The 13993-nt window shown below is 36.1% G+C and overlaps 2 protein-coding genes across 17 annotated transcripts in view; one reads left to right on the top strand and one right to left on the bottom strand.

The window, feature by feature from the left end:
* LOC139775438 (F-BAR domain only protein 2) overlaps positions 1-12521 on the bottom strand; it is a 28621-nt gene extending 16100 nt beyond the window's left edge. For 4 of the 9 annotated variants that reach the window (XM_071711429.1, XM_071711435.1, XM_071711432.1 and 1 more), the window contains exons 1-7: positions 12181-12521; positions 11041-11573; positions 3994-4299; positions 3382-3639; positions 3081-3276; positions 2652-2990; positions 1459-1575 (exon numbers count right to left, since the gene is read on the bottom strand). In XM_071711429.1, coding sequence (XP_071567530.1) covers positions 1459-1575; positions 2652-2990; positions 3081-3276; positions 3382-3639; positions 3994-4299; positions 11041-11070 — 1246 coding nt within the window. In that variant the 5' untranslated portion in view covers positions 11071-11573; positions 12181-12521. The remainder of the gene's footprint in view (positions 1-1458; positions 1576-2651; positions 2991-3080; positions 3277-3381; positions 3640-3993; positions 4300-11040; positions 11574-12180) is intronic. The other 5 variants (XM_071711433.1, XM_071711434.1, XM_071711436.1 and 2 more) reach the window with 3 other exon arrangements.
* A 767-nt stretch (positions 12522-13288) lies between these two features.
* Positions 13289-13993, top strand: part of LOC139775437 (uncharacterized) — a 110535-nt gene continuing 109830 nt past the window's right edge. For 3 of the 8 annotated variants that reach the window (XM_071711418.1, XM_071711415.1, XM_071711413.1), the window contains exon 1: positions 13291-13735. In XM_071711418.1, the coding sequence (XP_071567519.1) occupies positions 13586-13735 (150 nt within the window). In that variant the 5' untranslated portion in view covers positions 13291-13585. Of the gene's footprint in view, positions 13736-13993 lie in introns of all 8 variants that reach the window. The other 5 variants (XM_071711414.1, XM_071711423.1, XM_071711424.1 and 2 more) reach the window with 5 other exon arrangements.

Below are 13993 nucleotides of genomic sequence, written 5' to 3'. Positions count from 1 at the left end.
AAATCTATTCAGGACGTATTCATTAGTGGTACGTGTTAGCATTTGGATCACTTATGACGTGTAAAGAAGTTAAAAATATGAATTGCACGTCATGCTATTGTATAATCCGTCCATGTATCTATTATTGATTTTCTAAGACAAAAAAAGTTAAACGGGGGGAAAGAAAAAAATAAAGTTGTGTTAAACACATCTGTTGAAATATATGAACAACAGGACGTTTATACATATATACAGAAGTTTGAAGTTTTATCGAATGTTGATAATGAATCGAATGCACTGGGTAATGTAGTATTGTAAAAATTGCATAAATATATAAGAATTTTATAGATCTTCTTATCGTGGTTGTGTAAGACAACTGATGCAAATATTGTACATCGCCATAATCGGATAATGTTCCCACAGAGAGGATTGTTAGAAAAACAATTTATAGGTGAAACTTTATGAAAGTAATTAGACTCCCATACATTTCTAATGCTAGATATGCCTACGTTCTATACAAGCGTCTTCCAATGTTAGTAAAATATAGCAAATAAAAAATATTTCTTCCTTCATTCGAAAGTATCTTTTCGATCCTCGGTCCACCTCAAACGCAGAAACAAATCAAAGTGAAGAAATATTTTGCATGGGCGTTATATGTGAAGCAGAAATTAATGTTACATTAAGATGTATGTATAATTAATTTGTTTGACGAAAGATATATTTGTAACATTAATTTAAAGCGTTTGGACGAATGTTAGTATACGTACATTGCTGTTCTAAAAGTGAGCACAGTGGAGGAATCATAATACGCGCAACCACTATAAGTCAGTAGATAATTTATTTCACCATATTACGTCCTGACCATAAAATATACGAGGTATTTAAAAGGAAGTAATGTCATTGTTACCGAGTACCATAAAGAGAGAACAACCGATAGAGAAACATTATAGATATAAAGATCTACGTGAGAAATGCTCGAATAAGACTGATACTATTACAGGTTAATAAAAGAAAATATCTTTTAATTTACGCATCGTAAATAACGGAATAAGTTTATCTGAGAACTTATGCGACAATATTTATGATTAACATTTTCAAATTAATAACTGACCATTCATATTCGAGCCAACATATGATAGATTGTCCGAGTAAGATCATCAAATTAAAAATGTGACAATTAAGGCAACAGGTGAAAAATTGTGTGCAAAGTTATTTTACGTTTCGTACTCTTTAAATATCTTTAATAAAAGGAAGAGAAGGAGATAAGTAGAAACTCTGTACGAACAGAAGCGCGATAATCGTTAATGGTACGCCATATCAGCGAGAATCAAGTACAAAGTTGATTATTTTATCAATGTACTCGGCAATTAACGTCAGTATCAGTAATCTCTAATGTATGTTGTATGTTGTATTCTAACAACAAAGTGAGAGGGTAGAGAATGGTAGAACGGGGTACAGGAATAAAATGTAAATTGTTACATTTAGATCCTCTGAGAGGGTTCCTGGAGATGCTGGGAGGTGGAACAGCAGGAGGCAGGTTGTTCCCTTGAGGGGTGGCAGGTGCCGAACCAGACGACCCTGCTTGCTTCTGTTTGTCTGAAACAACACTCATCATTCTCACGTCTTTGAATACCTCCCCATCAACTGATGACCCTTTTCTTTCTCTTGCTCCGTGTCACACTATTATGTACCGTTAGTTGTACCGATTCGAATTTGAATGACCTTTGCACTTTCAGTGGCATTTCAAAGCGTTCCAGAGGGATGAGAATATTTTAAATGACCACATAATACCTCTGTCCACGTATATTTTCGCATCTGGACATGTAATTGTAGTAATACTTGACACACAAAAGCGGCTGCATAAAGACGTAAAAATCGGAGGCAGGATTAAATATTGTAACTGCATAAAGAAATGTAAAAATATAGTCATAATAAATTTTTCGCCAACACATGACAATTAACCGTGCGAACCAAGTCATTTGTACATTTGTTTACTTTTTGTGCTCAATGAGTGAGCAAAGTAATATGTATCCCTAATATACGTATAAGGATAATTTGTAATATATTGTATGTGAGAGTATAATTAGCAACCAAATTGAAATAAAAAAACAAACCCCCTGGAACACAATGATACTCTATACGTCATCCTCCACCTAATGTTAGATCGTTACGCAGAAGCAAGTATATGACACAACAACCACATAAGCATAAATAAATCGATAAAAATCGTACTGCGTATCGTTTTCGAATTGATATATCTGTGATCGAGTGCTGCAATTCAATTGGGCAAGTGTATAAATGTGATCAATGATATGGTACTAACGAATATAAAATTAAAAACGGCAGAACAAGCCTACCCAGACATATGCAATGTTATGCCGATACTTGTTTTATGAATACTCACTGTGGATGATAACAAAATTAATTTCGTCGGAAACGATCAAAAGCATATCTGCCTTTCGTGTAAAAACATAAAGATGTGAAAGTATCACGTAATGTAAAAATGTTACAAGAAATGGGAAGAAACATATCGCTTACGAGATGTAGCATCTCATTGCATTGAGCCAAGGTAGGTTCAAACTATTGCAATTAAAAAGATAATACAATTTTGAGAAAGTCTATGTAACTTCGATGAAAGAAAGAAAGAGAGATAGAGAGAGAAAGAAACCTACCCTGGGAGTTGGACATGAACAGGTTGAGTAGCGAGGTAGTACGGCGGGAAGCCTTGGTGGTTTGTGCATGTGACAGTTCTCTGTCCTTTTCCTTCTGTCTTTCTTTTTCTCTATCTTTTTCCAATATCACCCTCCCCCTGTCCCCATCCAGTACCCTCAAAGTACCACCTTCCCCCTTTAATCCCTGATCTTTTTTTGAACTGTGACTGTTACCGGCTACGCCTGTTTCGCCGTTGGTTCCCTTTGATGTTTCCTTAGGTGTCTCTACGCCGCCTTCCGACTGCGAGTGGCTGGTTATTTCCGCTAAACTCGTCATAACTTCCTCATACTCGATCACACCTAATTTACAAACGTCAATTTACGTCAATGGATATCAAGGAAACGCAGAAACGAAAAAGAGTCTTCTGAATACTCTCTTATTCTTATTACCTGGTTTTTCGAAACCCGTGTATTTGCTCTGAACGAATTGCTCTAATAACTTCTCCACCGTCATATCGACGCATTGCCGTTTGAAATCGATATGCACCTGGCCGACCTGCTCGTGATTGGTTTGCAAAACGTCAGCGTACGTATTGAGAAATTCCTTCATGTGCTTCAGATGCGTCTCTTCCACATCTTGGAACCGCTTGGTAACGAAAACGTACATTGATTAGTACGCCTCGCTAATCGCCTGCGCAGCAATATTATCACGCAAAGCCTAACTTCTAACGTTTTAATCCAGAATTAGTACCCTGCAAGCCTGAGTCATTTTTGCCTCGAAGTCGTTTCGTATGATCGTGTACTTGTCCACCAGCGTCCTGTAATCATCTTGTGCCTTTTTGAACTTGCCCTCCGCCTTTTCGAGCTCCCTCTGACTGGCATTGTCCTTCCTTAATTTCTCTAATTCGAGGCGCTTTTGCATACACATGTCCTTCGCTTTGTGTAACGTTACCGTAATGCTCTGTATACTTTGTACAACTTCTAAGGTAGACGATTCTTCTTCCTTCACCTAGATGTGTCGGTACATAATGTACGTTATTCTCTAGTTAAACCATTCTGATTACAAATTAAAGTAAATAAATTTGATGTCCATGCGCAATTATAATTATATTCGTGTGCATGCTACGGTAGATAGGACCACTGCACATTGCCGACTTGATTGCCTGACGATGAGAACCTACTGATCCAACAGTGTGGGCGGATACTGATAATTTATGGGACACGTATCTGACATATTTTACAAAGCATGGCAATCGTGAAAAAAAAAAGATAACGCCGTATCTTACTTTGTGACACCGCAATCAAATCAATGAGAAGAATATTAACATTCAGCCAACAAGTTAAATAGGAAGCAATTACGTACAGCCTTATGTTTCTTGTGTAGCTCGTCCGCATATTTTGATACATCTTTTATGAGTTCGGAGACTCGCTGGGCCATTTGGAAATGTAAAACAGCGAGTTTCTCGGCGGCACCTCTCAAGGCGGCCCATACAGGTGCGAATGTCCCTTGTGTGCTATTGCTCGCCTGTTTCGCTACCTTACTGAGGAGTTTATAATTGTTTTCCTCTATGGCTGATCTCTCTCGCAAAAATTCAGCCAATTCCTTGCTGGCGATTACACCATGCTTCATGTTATGATATAACACGTCAAATCCATTATTCTTTTCGCCCTTAAATAGTAAAAAGATAATACTTCAGTATCTCCTTCAATTAAATCTAAAACTCGATTCGTCAAACTTAAATCACTTCTTAAAACAATGTTTACTCCAGTTTAATTGCTTTAGGGATCCCATTTATTTTAATGGTTCGGTGAGGAAATATTATTTTGAGAATGGATTGAATGAAATGTACGACATTCTGAAATTAAAAATGTATTTATTTGTAATTTATTGTCTAAAAAACTATAAAATAAACACAAAATTTTCAACTTCTCTTCATATCTTCCATACAAAGTTTACGATCACAAAGGTTTAATCTGACATATAAAACTCAAATATACGTATATTTTTTGAATACGTACTATTGATCTGAGAAAGGCAGATTTTGGCTTTTCGTAAAAATTGACATTTTGAAAAAAATAGTTTTAGAAGACAGAAAAAAGCACATAATTTTGTGGAAAGCCATGTTTTCATATCTGCCTTTATTAGATTCCAATAACTATAGTATACATATATATATATTAAAAAAGATATTTAGATTTAATATTTCAAATCAAGCCTTTAAGAGTTATGCTGCACACTGTCCAAAATGTGACGTTAAACATTTAACAAGAAAAATATAAAGAAATTGAAAATTTGTCCCCATTTTATAATTTTTTAGGTCTAAAATTATATAAATAAATACATTTTTAATGTCAAACTGCTATAAATTTTATTTAATCCATTCCTAAAGTTACATTCTAATTATTACATCAATTTATATACAGGATGCACCACACAATTGGATTCTAATACCTTGAAGATAGCAAGAAATGGTATAAGCATGGCACAAGTGGTGTAATAGTATAATAATGTCTATTTGGTATAATAATGTCTATTTTTCTATTAATTCATTTTTTTCGTAAGTGCAACAATGCACGAAATTTCATGAGATATTTGAAATTTCTTAATAATGCATATATTTTATTCAAGGAGTTTTATTCAAATATTCAAATGTTCCACCGTTATATAACGAACATTTTGTGATTCGTTTCTTCATTATACAGTATCAAGATTATCACTATTTACGTTTAAGCAATTTATTCTAATATGTTCTTTTAAGGAAACAAATAAACACAAATACATATTATTTTTTAGATAACTCCATAAAAAATATCTTGTAAAACATTTCTTTTTCGAGCACACCTTATCTTAATATTTTTATATACAGAATGTTCAAAAGAATTTATTTATGCAAAAAAATTTTATTATAGAAAAAGTACAATTTCCCTTTTCTAGTGCAGCGTTACATTTCCAAAAAAATTAGTCAATAGAAAAATAGATATTATTATTAGCGATGGGATTAAATGCCTTATAATAAGTAGATTCGAATATGTATAGTTTCGAACTTTCTATAATTACTTTGAAAAATAAAAGCAATACTTTCTGTATAAAAGTAGATTCGAATCAGGACGAAATGGTTCAAATCTATGAGTACCTTAAAAAAATAGAGTATTACTTCGAAATGGACTCAAATCTAGATCAAATATGTTCGAATCTTTTACGAGATTCACTAGAATTTTATGTTCTTTTGAATCAAAACGTTTGTATAAAACGACAATTATTTAATGGAAATATCGAAGTTTCGATAGTTTTTAATTGCTACCGAAAAAGGTCTTCGATTAAAGCAGAATTAAAGCAGACGGATAACAAAAATATATTCTTTAGTTAATTTCAAAAATAGATTTTAATAAAATTTTAACTTAAAACTTAATAAAGATACATAATGTTTAAAATGGAAAGTATGGAAATGCAATGGCGATAAGTAACGAATTTCCTAGAAATCGTTGAGAAAAAAAATCAACTTTACACTCATCAGAGAATTTATAATTGAAATTAATGTAGCAAATGTAGCATATCTTATAGATACATGTATACGTAAATGTGCATGTGTTTTAAATTTAAAAATCCGAAAATTGGACAAGGTATAAAGAACGATAGCGAAAAGTTGTACGGATTATCATTTTTCTATCGGAAAATCGTACAAAAATCCTGCAATTAGAATTACGACCGAAATATATGCATTGGAACGGTACTTAAGACCACTTAGCCGTTTAACACTTGAACTCTGCAGATCACGCGGTAAATCCACATTGAGCAGAACCGCTCGAGTGACGTCGCCGTAATAAGCTGTTATTACGTATTATTGCCCTTGTCATCCTATTGTACCGATTACTCGCGGCAGTTACACGTCTCAATTTCTGCTCTGATTTTATTGTGAAAGGATCTTTCGTAAACAGCCCGCCAATGCTTGATATTTTATATCACGTTCGAGATGCAGGATACTCGCGGTGTTAAAAAAGGGAAGTGACAATTATCTTATCTCGACAATGTGCGTTCTGAGAGAAAGAGTTGCAGATAAATATGTACCATTGGTCAAATAAATTTGTAATGCCCTTAAAAGAAGACTCTCATGATGAAACGTGAGTAGTCAAATTTATCCTTTTAACAGCGTCTCATTCTTCTTTGTAATAATAATAGCATAGAAATAATAAATAATTGTCTATATGTGTATTTTCTTTACATTTACCATTAACGTATACCTACATATATTCATAGTACATAAATGCTATTATGTACTCAGCTATACATATAAAGGTATACACACATTTGTAAAACTCTATGGCTCTGATATTCATAGTCCAATCTTATATTCAAGATCATCATGTCGTACGAGACAGTACGGTCATTTCATCGGTTAAATGTTTCAAGACTGCACATGACGTAAGACTGCACAAGACGATCTTGAATGTAGAGCTCCGTCTAGACCAAGTAACATTGTTGCCGACATTGTAAAGAACAAAAATGTAGGAACCAATGTGGCTGATAAAATTGTAGTAACTACCATTTTTATTATTAAATTTGTATCTGACATAATCTATTCGATAATTACTACGTTTACGCGAGCGTTACACTGAAAAAAATATTTGTGTGAAATTACTATTTTTATGTAAAAATCACTTGTAGTTTTAAATTTAGCGGTATTTTCATAACAATGAACGAAGAGAAAATAGTTTTATTTCATGAGAAATTACATATAATCTGCAATTTTCAATATAAGAGTAATATTGCATGATTATGCTGGGTCGGAAAAAACCATGCAATATTACTACTTATATTGAAAATTGCAGATTATATGTAATTTCTCATGAAATAAAACTGTTTTCTCTTCGTTCATCGTTCTGAAAATACCGCTAAATTTAAAACTACAAGTGATTTTTACATAAAAATAGTAATTTTACCTATATTTTACCATTAATATGTATTTTTACTTTAAAAAATCTGGGGAAAAAAATTACAGTAATAATTAGATAATTTTCTGATTTCAAATATGTAATTTCCATGTAAAAGTACATGGATTTTTTTCAGTGTACTTCTGTAGTAACTTACGATAATTCCTTCGCGTAAACGGGATTTTGTAGTAACTTACGATAATTTACTCCGCGTAAACGAGTGAATTATCGTAAGTTACTACAGAAGTAACGCTCGCGTAAACGTAGTAAATGTATCTGACATCAGTGTCAACTACTTTTTGCTATCGCATTTTTTAAATGTTAGTGACATTAATATCAAGATAAGTGATGATGATTTATTAACTCTTTCTGCTGCTTGTATATCGCTGATATAGTTATATCAAGTAAGAGAACTTCTAAAAAAAAAAGGATTTGATTCAATTTAAAAAAAAATGTATTAGTAATTTATTATTAAATAAACTAAAATATGATAGCAGAGATTTGTTATGTAGGGAGTTGAGAGACAATGGTAGTTTTTAAAATTTTATGTCCCGTTCTGAGATTACGAAAATGTTATCGAATTGTTCTAAATTATTAATACATTATTGGAAAATATAATGTAACGATGTCGCAGACCAAAATTTTCATGTACATTCATATATCGACGACATTAATCACAGACATTCTTTTGATTTTTATACCACCTCGAAATCAAAAACATAAACTTATAGATAATATTGTCATCGACACGATGTCACCCACATTCTTAAATTGCTTTCAACATTTGCCGACAACAATGTGTGCGACAACAATGTAGCTCACAATTTCTTGGATTTAAAACTGAATTTTGTCAAATACACTGTCGGCGATACATCAGGTTTCTGACAATGTTTCGTTTCAGTTGAACGACGTTTAAAATCGGACTATAAATACTGCCCTATGAATGTTACTGCAATACAAATATTAATAACCCTACGTTATTCGTACAGGATATAAAAAAACATCGCAGCCTTAACCCTTTGGCTGTCAATGACGGAAATATCCGCACATTCAATAAAAGATACTTATATCGGAGCAATTAGAACGGGATACTATATTTTTTTATGTTTTTGGGATTGCTGAATTCAAATCTGAAATTAAAATTGCGAAATTCGAAAAGGCGGATTCAATATAGCGGACTGAAAATGCAAAAAATTGTTCGATTCGCATAAAAATTTGAATTTAATGGTTTTTTAAATTGGTGATTTTAAATTCAAAATAAAAATTGAAGGGTTTAAAATGGTAATAGGCAAAAAGGTTTTGATACTGATACCGTTTTGAAAATTGAAAATTGTTTATTCATTATGACGGATTCAATATAACGGCCAAAAAATTAAAAATATCTTTCGGTTTGCATAAAAATTTATTTATAAAAATTTTTATAAACTTGTCTGCCATTTAAAATTTTAAAATTTTGACCTCAGATTTAAATTCAGCAACCCAAAAAACTCCTAGAAAGTATCCTTTTTATAATTTTATTAACTCTTTTATCAAAAGCATTTTCGACTCACAAGTATTTTTTTCATCTAACAGCTAAGGGGTTAAAAACCTACTAAATTCACAGAGTAAAATTCATCATCAATCCAATGCTGCACAAATTGTTTTACAATTAAAGAAAAACTTTTGCACTTATATTTACCCAGAAAATATATAGAATGCTATCAAATTATTTAACTTTAATTCATTAAAGAGAACAACGAAAAGTGAGATATAATGTTGAAGGTGTAAAATACACACTTCATGTGAGTATTTACTATAAAAAAAAATCCCGCAAGTAATGTGAGGTTGACGGTATTGAGCAATTAGTGGAATTAGATTCTGTTGATATCTCTTTAACATTGAAACAGATTTTTAATGTCTCATTGTCAGCTCGTTACGACCTAGTAAAGATTTTCTTTGCGTACAATCTCCGGCGCTCGTTTGAAGATTCTCGCCGAAGATATACTACGCGCAAGTAACATGCGTGAATACTCCCGCAATTAGAGGAGGCTAATTACGAGATAAAAATAAACGGTATAAACATGGCGAGGGAAACCGATGCCCGGCAGGTGTCCTTCAACCGCGTGCGTAAAAACGCGTAGTTCAGACTTCGCGTATGGCAGGCTGCACAAGAATGCGGCGCACATGTCAATGAGTGTCGGATCGGATATTTTTTTTCTATTCACGCGTGTTTCACGTAACGAATGTTTTGTCCCGCATGTGGGAGGAAGTGGGAAGGTAGGGGCACGTATGATAGAAGTAGACGGAGAAAGAATGAGGGGAAGAAGTGAAAGGATGAGGGGAAGGGAAGAGGAGGAGAGAGGGAAGAAGAAAGAGGGGAAAAAACTAAAAAAAATTTCGTTTTTGAGTTAAAAAGTATGTCTAAAGTGTGCTCTCTACATGCTATAATAGTGTTACAAGTTTATATGCAAAATTCGCTGCACTGGAGCAGAAGTGTCGTTACTCTTTTAAACCGATTAAGTTGCGGTCGCTGGATGAATACTAATAGTGTCATAAGTGAATTGACAAGTGAATCACATGCAGCAGACGTCTTCAAAAAACAGTATAAGTTTCATTATTAACAAAATTTCGTGATTGCAATTGCGTTAGTTATCTCACAATTAAAAAAAAAGTCGAATTAAATTCGTTTTTCCTCTCTCCTGAAAATTGTGAATTTTTGAGTTGTGACAGTATTCTTCTCGGTGTGCAATATGTGTATATGTATATACGCATACAGGATGTCCCAAGAGGAAAGGTCACTGCTGCATTTGTGCGATATTTGTGAAGATGTGCAGCATTTTTATAACAACACTTACAATCTCACTATCAGCATGCAGTCACAACAGTCTACCGTGTGAAGCATGTATCTTTCTTATCAGTAATTTTGCAACTGTACATTCAAATAGCTTGGAAACCGTTCGGAATAGGACACTCGTTTATGTGAGCATTTTTGCTTAAAATGACCGATACTGTCACCTCCCAGAGTAGTGACCTTTCCTCCTGGGACACCCTGTATACGACAACGGCGCGCGACAGCGCCGAAAACCAATAAGACGTCTCGGGTCTCGGCATGCAACGAACGTTACGAACGAGAGAGAACGATAAAGATAAACGAGAGACAGGAAGGGGACGAAGGAAAAAATATTTCATTGACGAGTATATCGCCGTCGCCCGGTGCATGGTATTGAGAGGGATAACGATCGCGCGGGGCTCGAGGAATCGGGCAGGGCAGGGCCGAGGAGAATCACGACGGCGAGGCGATCCCGGCCGCGGCGCGGCGGACGGGTGACATTCTCCCACGACATAACCTAAATTCACGCGCGCTGACTGACTGGCGAAAGTGACGTTTCGCGTTTCGCGTTCGCCCGTTGGCGAATTGGACGAACACAGGACCGGGGACAGGGAGAGAAAAAAGCAGAGGCGGTGAAAAAGAGAGATATATTCGTTACTTTACATCACTCACCCAGAAGTAGTCGACAAAGTCCACGGTCATGTTGAGACCGCGATCAGATCATTATACTACCTCGCCTCGGCCTTCTGTATATATCGGCACGAGTTGCGCACCGCGCTCGTTTTTTTTCCCCGCGTAGCGCGCGCACAGCACTACTGCGCTTCGCGATAGGACGCGACGCTCGAGAACGCGATACCTTGATTCACTAAACGGCGGCAAGCGGCAACTCGGAGTAAAGTTTGCCTGCCAGAGAATCACGTAGTGGAACGGGCACAGTGCACACTAGAGTACAGAAACACGGGTCAACTTGCGTCGACTATCTCCGTCTGCCGCGTCGCTCTTCCTCCGTCTCCGTCTGCTCCTCCTCCCTCCTCCTCCTCTTCCTTCGTTGGCCAGCTTCTCCTCGTCATGCGCTAAGTTTCTTTTTTTCTTGCATGCGCGCGCACGATGCTGCGCGACTATTCGCCTCTCTGACAACGCTGACGACCAAGCAACCAATGGGAGCTGGGAGCTGAGTTTCTCATCTCGAAGACGTAAAGTCCGAACTGTGGATAAATACAGTAAATTTTTTCTGACAACAAACTGTTATTCTAGATAATTATAGATTTAATGTAACATAAAAATTTGTTATCTATTATTATAATAGATAATTAGATTCATATTCTAATTAAGGTGGTTCATGCATTTAAGTCATATGTACTTAGCCCGGAAAATGTGATATGAAATGAAAGGTTAACGTTCCTCGAGTGTGTCTGTAAAATTTCAGATTTTTTAACCGATTGGTTCCGGAGATATATGTCCGTAAACTTTGCCAATTTAACGCGGTGGGGGGACCCCTTATCCGAAAAACGAGACTAAAGCGCTTATGCTGCAAAAATTGCAATACTTCAAAAATAGATGAACGAACCAAAAACTGACGAAACGATGCAATAAACATTTTGCAAGATACTGACGAAAGCCCGAGTTCATTGACCGAACCATATAATAATAAAACGTAATTTTCGATTGACTAAATCGACAACACGGAACTGATGGCTGGGCTCGAGCGGCACTAGCGGCAGCTTGGCAACGTCGCACGTGTCAGCTGATGAGTATAGCGCACGGAGAAATAGATTCTATCAATTTTTCGTTTCGTCTCGAAACGTCCCTTACGTCGAGGCTGCTCGCTCCAGCTCATATTTCACACTTGTATCGCTTGTACGTACAGGTTATGTAGATCGCGACGACGAAGACTGCTGACTCAGCTGACCGCAACGTTGCCGCGCTGCTGTTGTACATATATTCACAGGGCTCACAACTCTAGTAAAAGATGTGACTTTCGTCTCAATATTTTATTACGTAGAGGTCGTATAGCATTAAAGATGTCATAAATAATAAATCTAATTATATGCTAATTTTTACGGACAAAAATCACACTTATTTATCACTAATAAGAATAGTTGCCTATTTGACTTGCAAGTACTGCATGAACCACCTCAAACGTTGTTCAACTATGCTTTTTGAGCACGGCTACTATTGGCGCTAACGCTAGTCCGTACTACGTTTTTATTGGTTGCTTGCTATCAGACTGAAAAAATCTATGAGTGCATGACCAATAGCATGACGCTTACTGAGCTAAGTAGCAATAGAATGTGATTGGCTTTTACCTTTGGATCCAACGAATCACATAAATTTAATTGCTACTTATGGCTCCTGCACACGGAACGCGGAAATGCTAAAAATCGCCTAATGTGATTGTTCCAATTACGACGCCCATTTACATTTAATTTGTTTAACACTAACATTAATTGTACGATATGGTATAATAGAGGCTTTCAACCATATGTTGATGAATAAAACAAGGGATGCGTTTACAATTGGTGCATAAAATAGAAAAAATAGCTTCGCACATTTTACAGCATTTTATAAGTAGGACCGTATTTATTTAATTAATTGTGTCCATAGAAAAAATAATTTTTAAATGTCTAGCACACAATAATTTATTAATTTACTTCTTTTCTAAGTTAAATCATCCATACACTATTATACCAAATCATATACACCAATATGTGTATTTAGGTTGCGGTTGTACATTTGATGCTACAAATTCTTCGAAGCGTTCTTTATCTTCCTTTTCTCATTGAAAGAAAGGAGAAGAAGAATGCTTCGAAGCATTTGTAGTGTTAAGTGGACCGTAGCCTTAAGGCACATAAAATCTTTTTATCTCTCTTCGCCTGGTTTTTGGCCTGTTCTGTAGCGACACAAAATTCAAACGACTTGGCGGCCCGCCGAACGACAGCGCGGCTTCGGGCCGAACACGGCCGTACATAGCCGAGCATGCACCATAGGCGCGCACACAGTGGCGCGCACGTGTACCCTACGTATGTACAGTGATACAATACAGTCTGTATAGAGTGGAGAGTGGAGTAGAACAGGGTAGGAAAGTTTCGGTCGTGTTATCAATCGTCGTCTCCCTCTCTCATCGCTGGACCGCTAAGCTCGTTCTCAGTGATCGTCGTTGACGCCTCGTACGGCACGTCATACGGCGTTGACGATAAAGGACGATTAGGAGTAAACGATGCCCGCGAACAAATCGAACCTATCGACGCCTCGTAAGGAGAAGTCCGGTGACAAGCTCTACACCCTTACCACTTCTGCCACAGCTAACGCCAACAAGAAGAAGAAGCGCTCCTCCTTCGTTAAGCATAAACATTACGCGCAATATCTGGTGAGTGTGAGCAATGAGTTAAAAGAAAAAAAAGGGGAAATAATAAAATGTATTGTGACACGAATCGAACGGCCATATACATGCGAAGGGACGCCTCGCATATCCGCTTTTATTAGACGTTAACGATCCATGCAACTTCGATCGATCGTTCCGAGAATTGCCACGGCGCGATCCACCCTCCTCGAATACGTGATATTTCGCGTGACTAATTCCCCCGTTGTAGGATATTATATGGGAATAAAGACGATAACCAAAGGT

The sequence above is a fragment of the Temnothorax nylanderi genome, unplaced genomic scaffold (assembly GCF_030848795.1).
Source record: "Temnothorax nylanderi isolate EJ_2023f unplaced genomic scaffold, tnyl_v1.0 TNYL_tig0098_pilon, whole genome shotgun sequence".
Taxonomy (NCBI): domain Eukaryota; kingdom Metazoa; phylum Arthropoda; class Insecta; order Hymenoptera; family Formicidae; genus Temnothorax; species Temnothorax nylanderi.
This window is presented reverse-complemented; position numbering and strand designations above follow the sequence as displayed.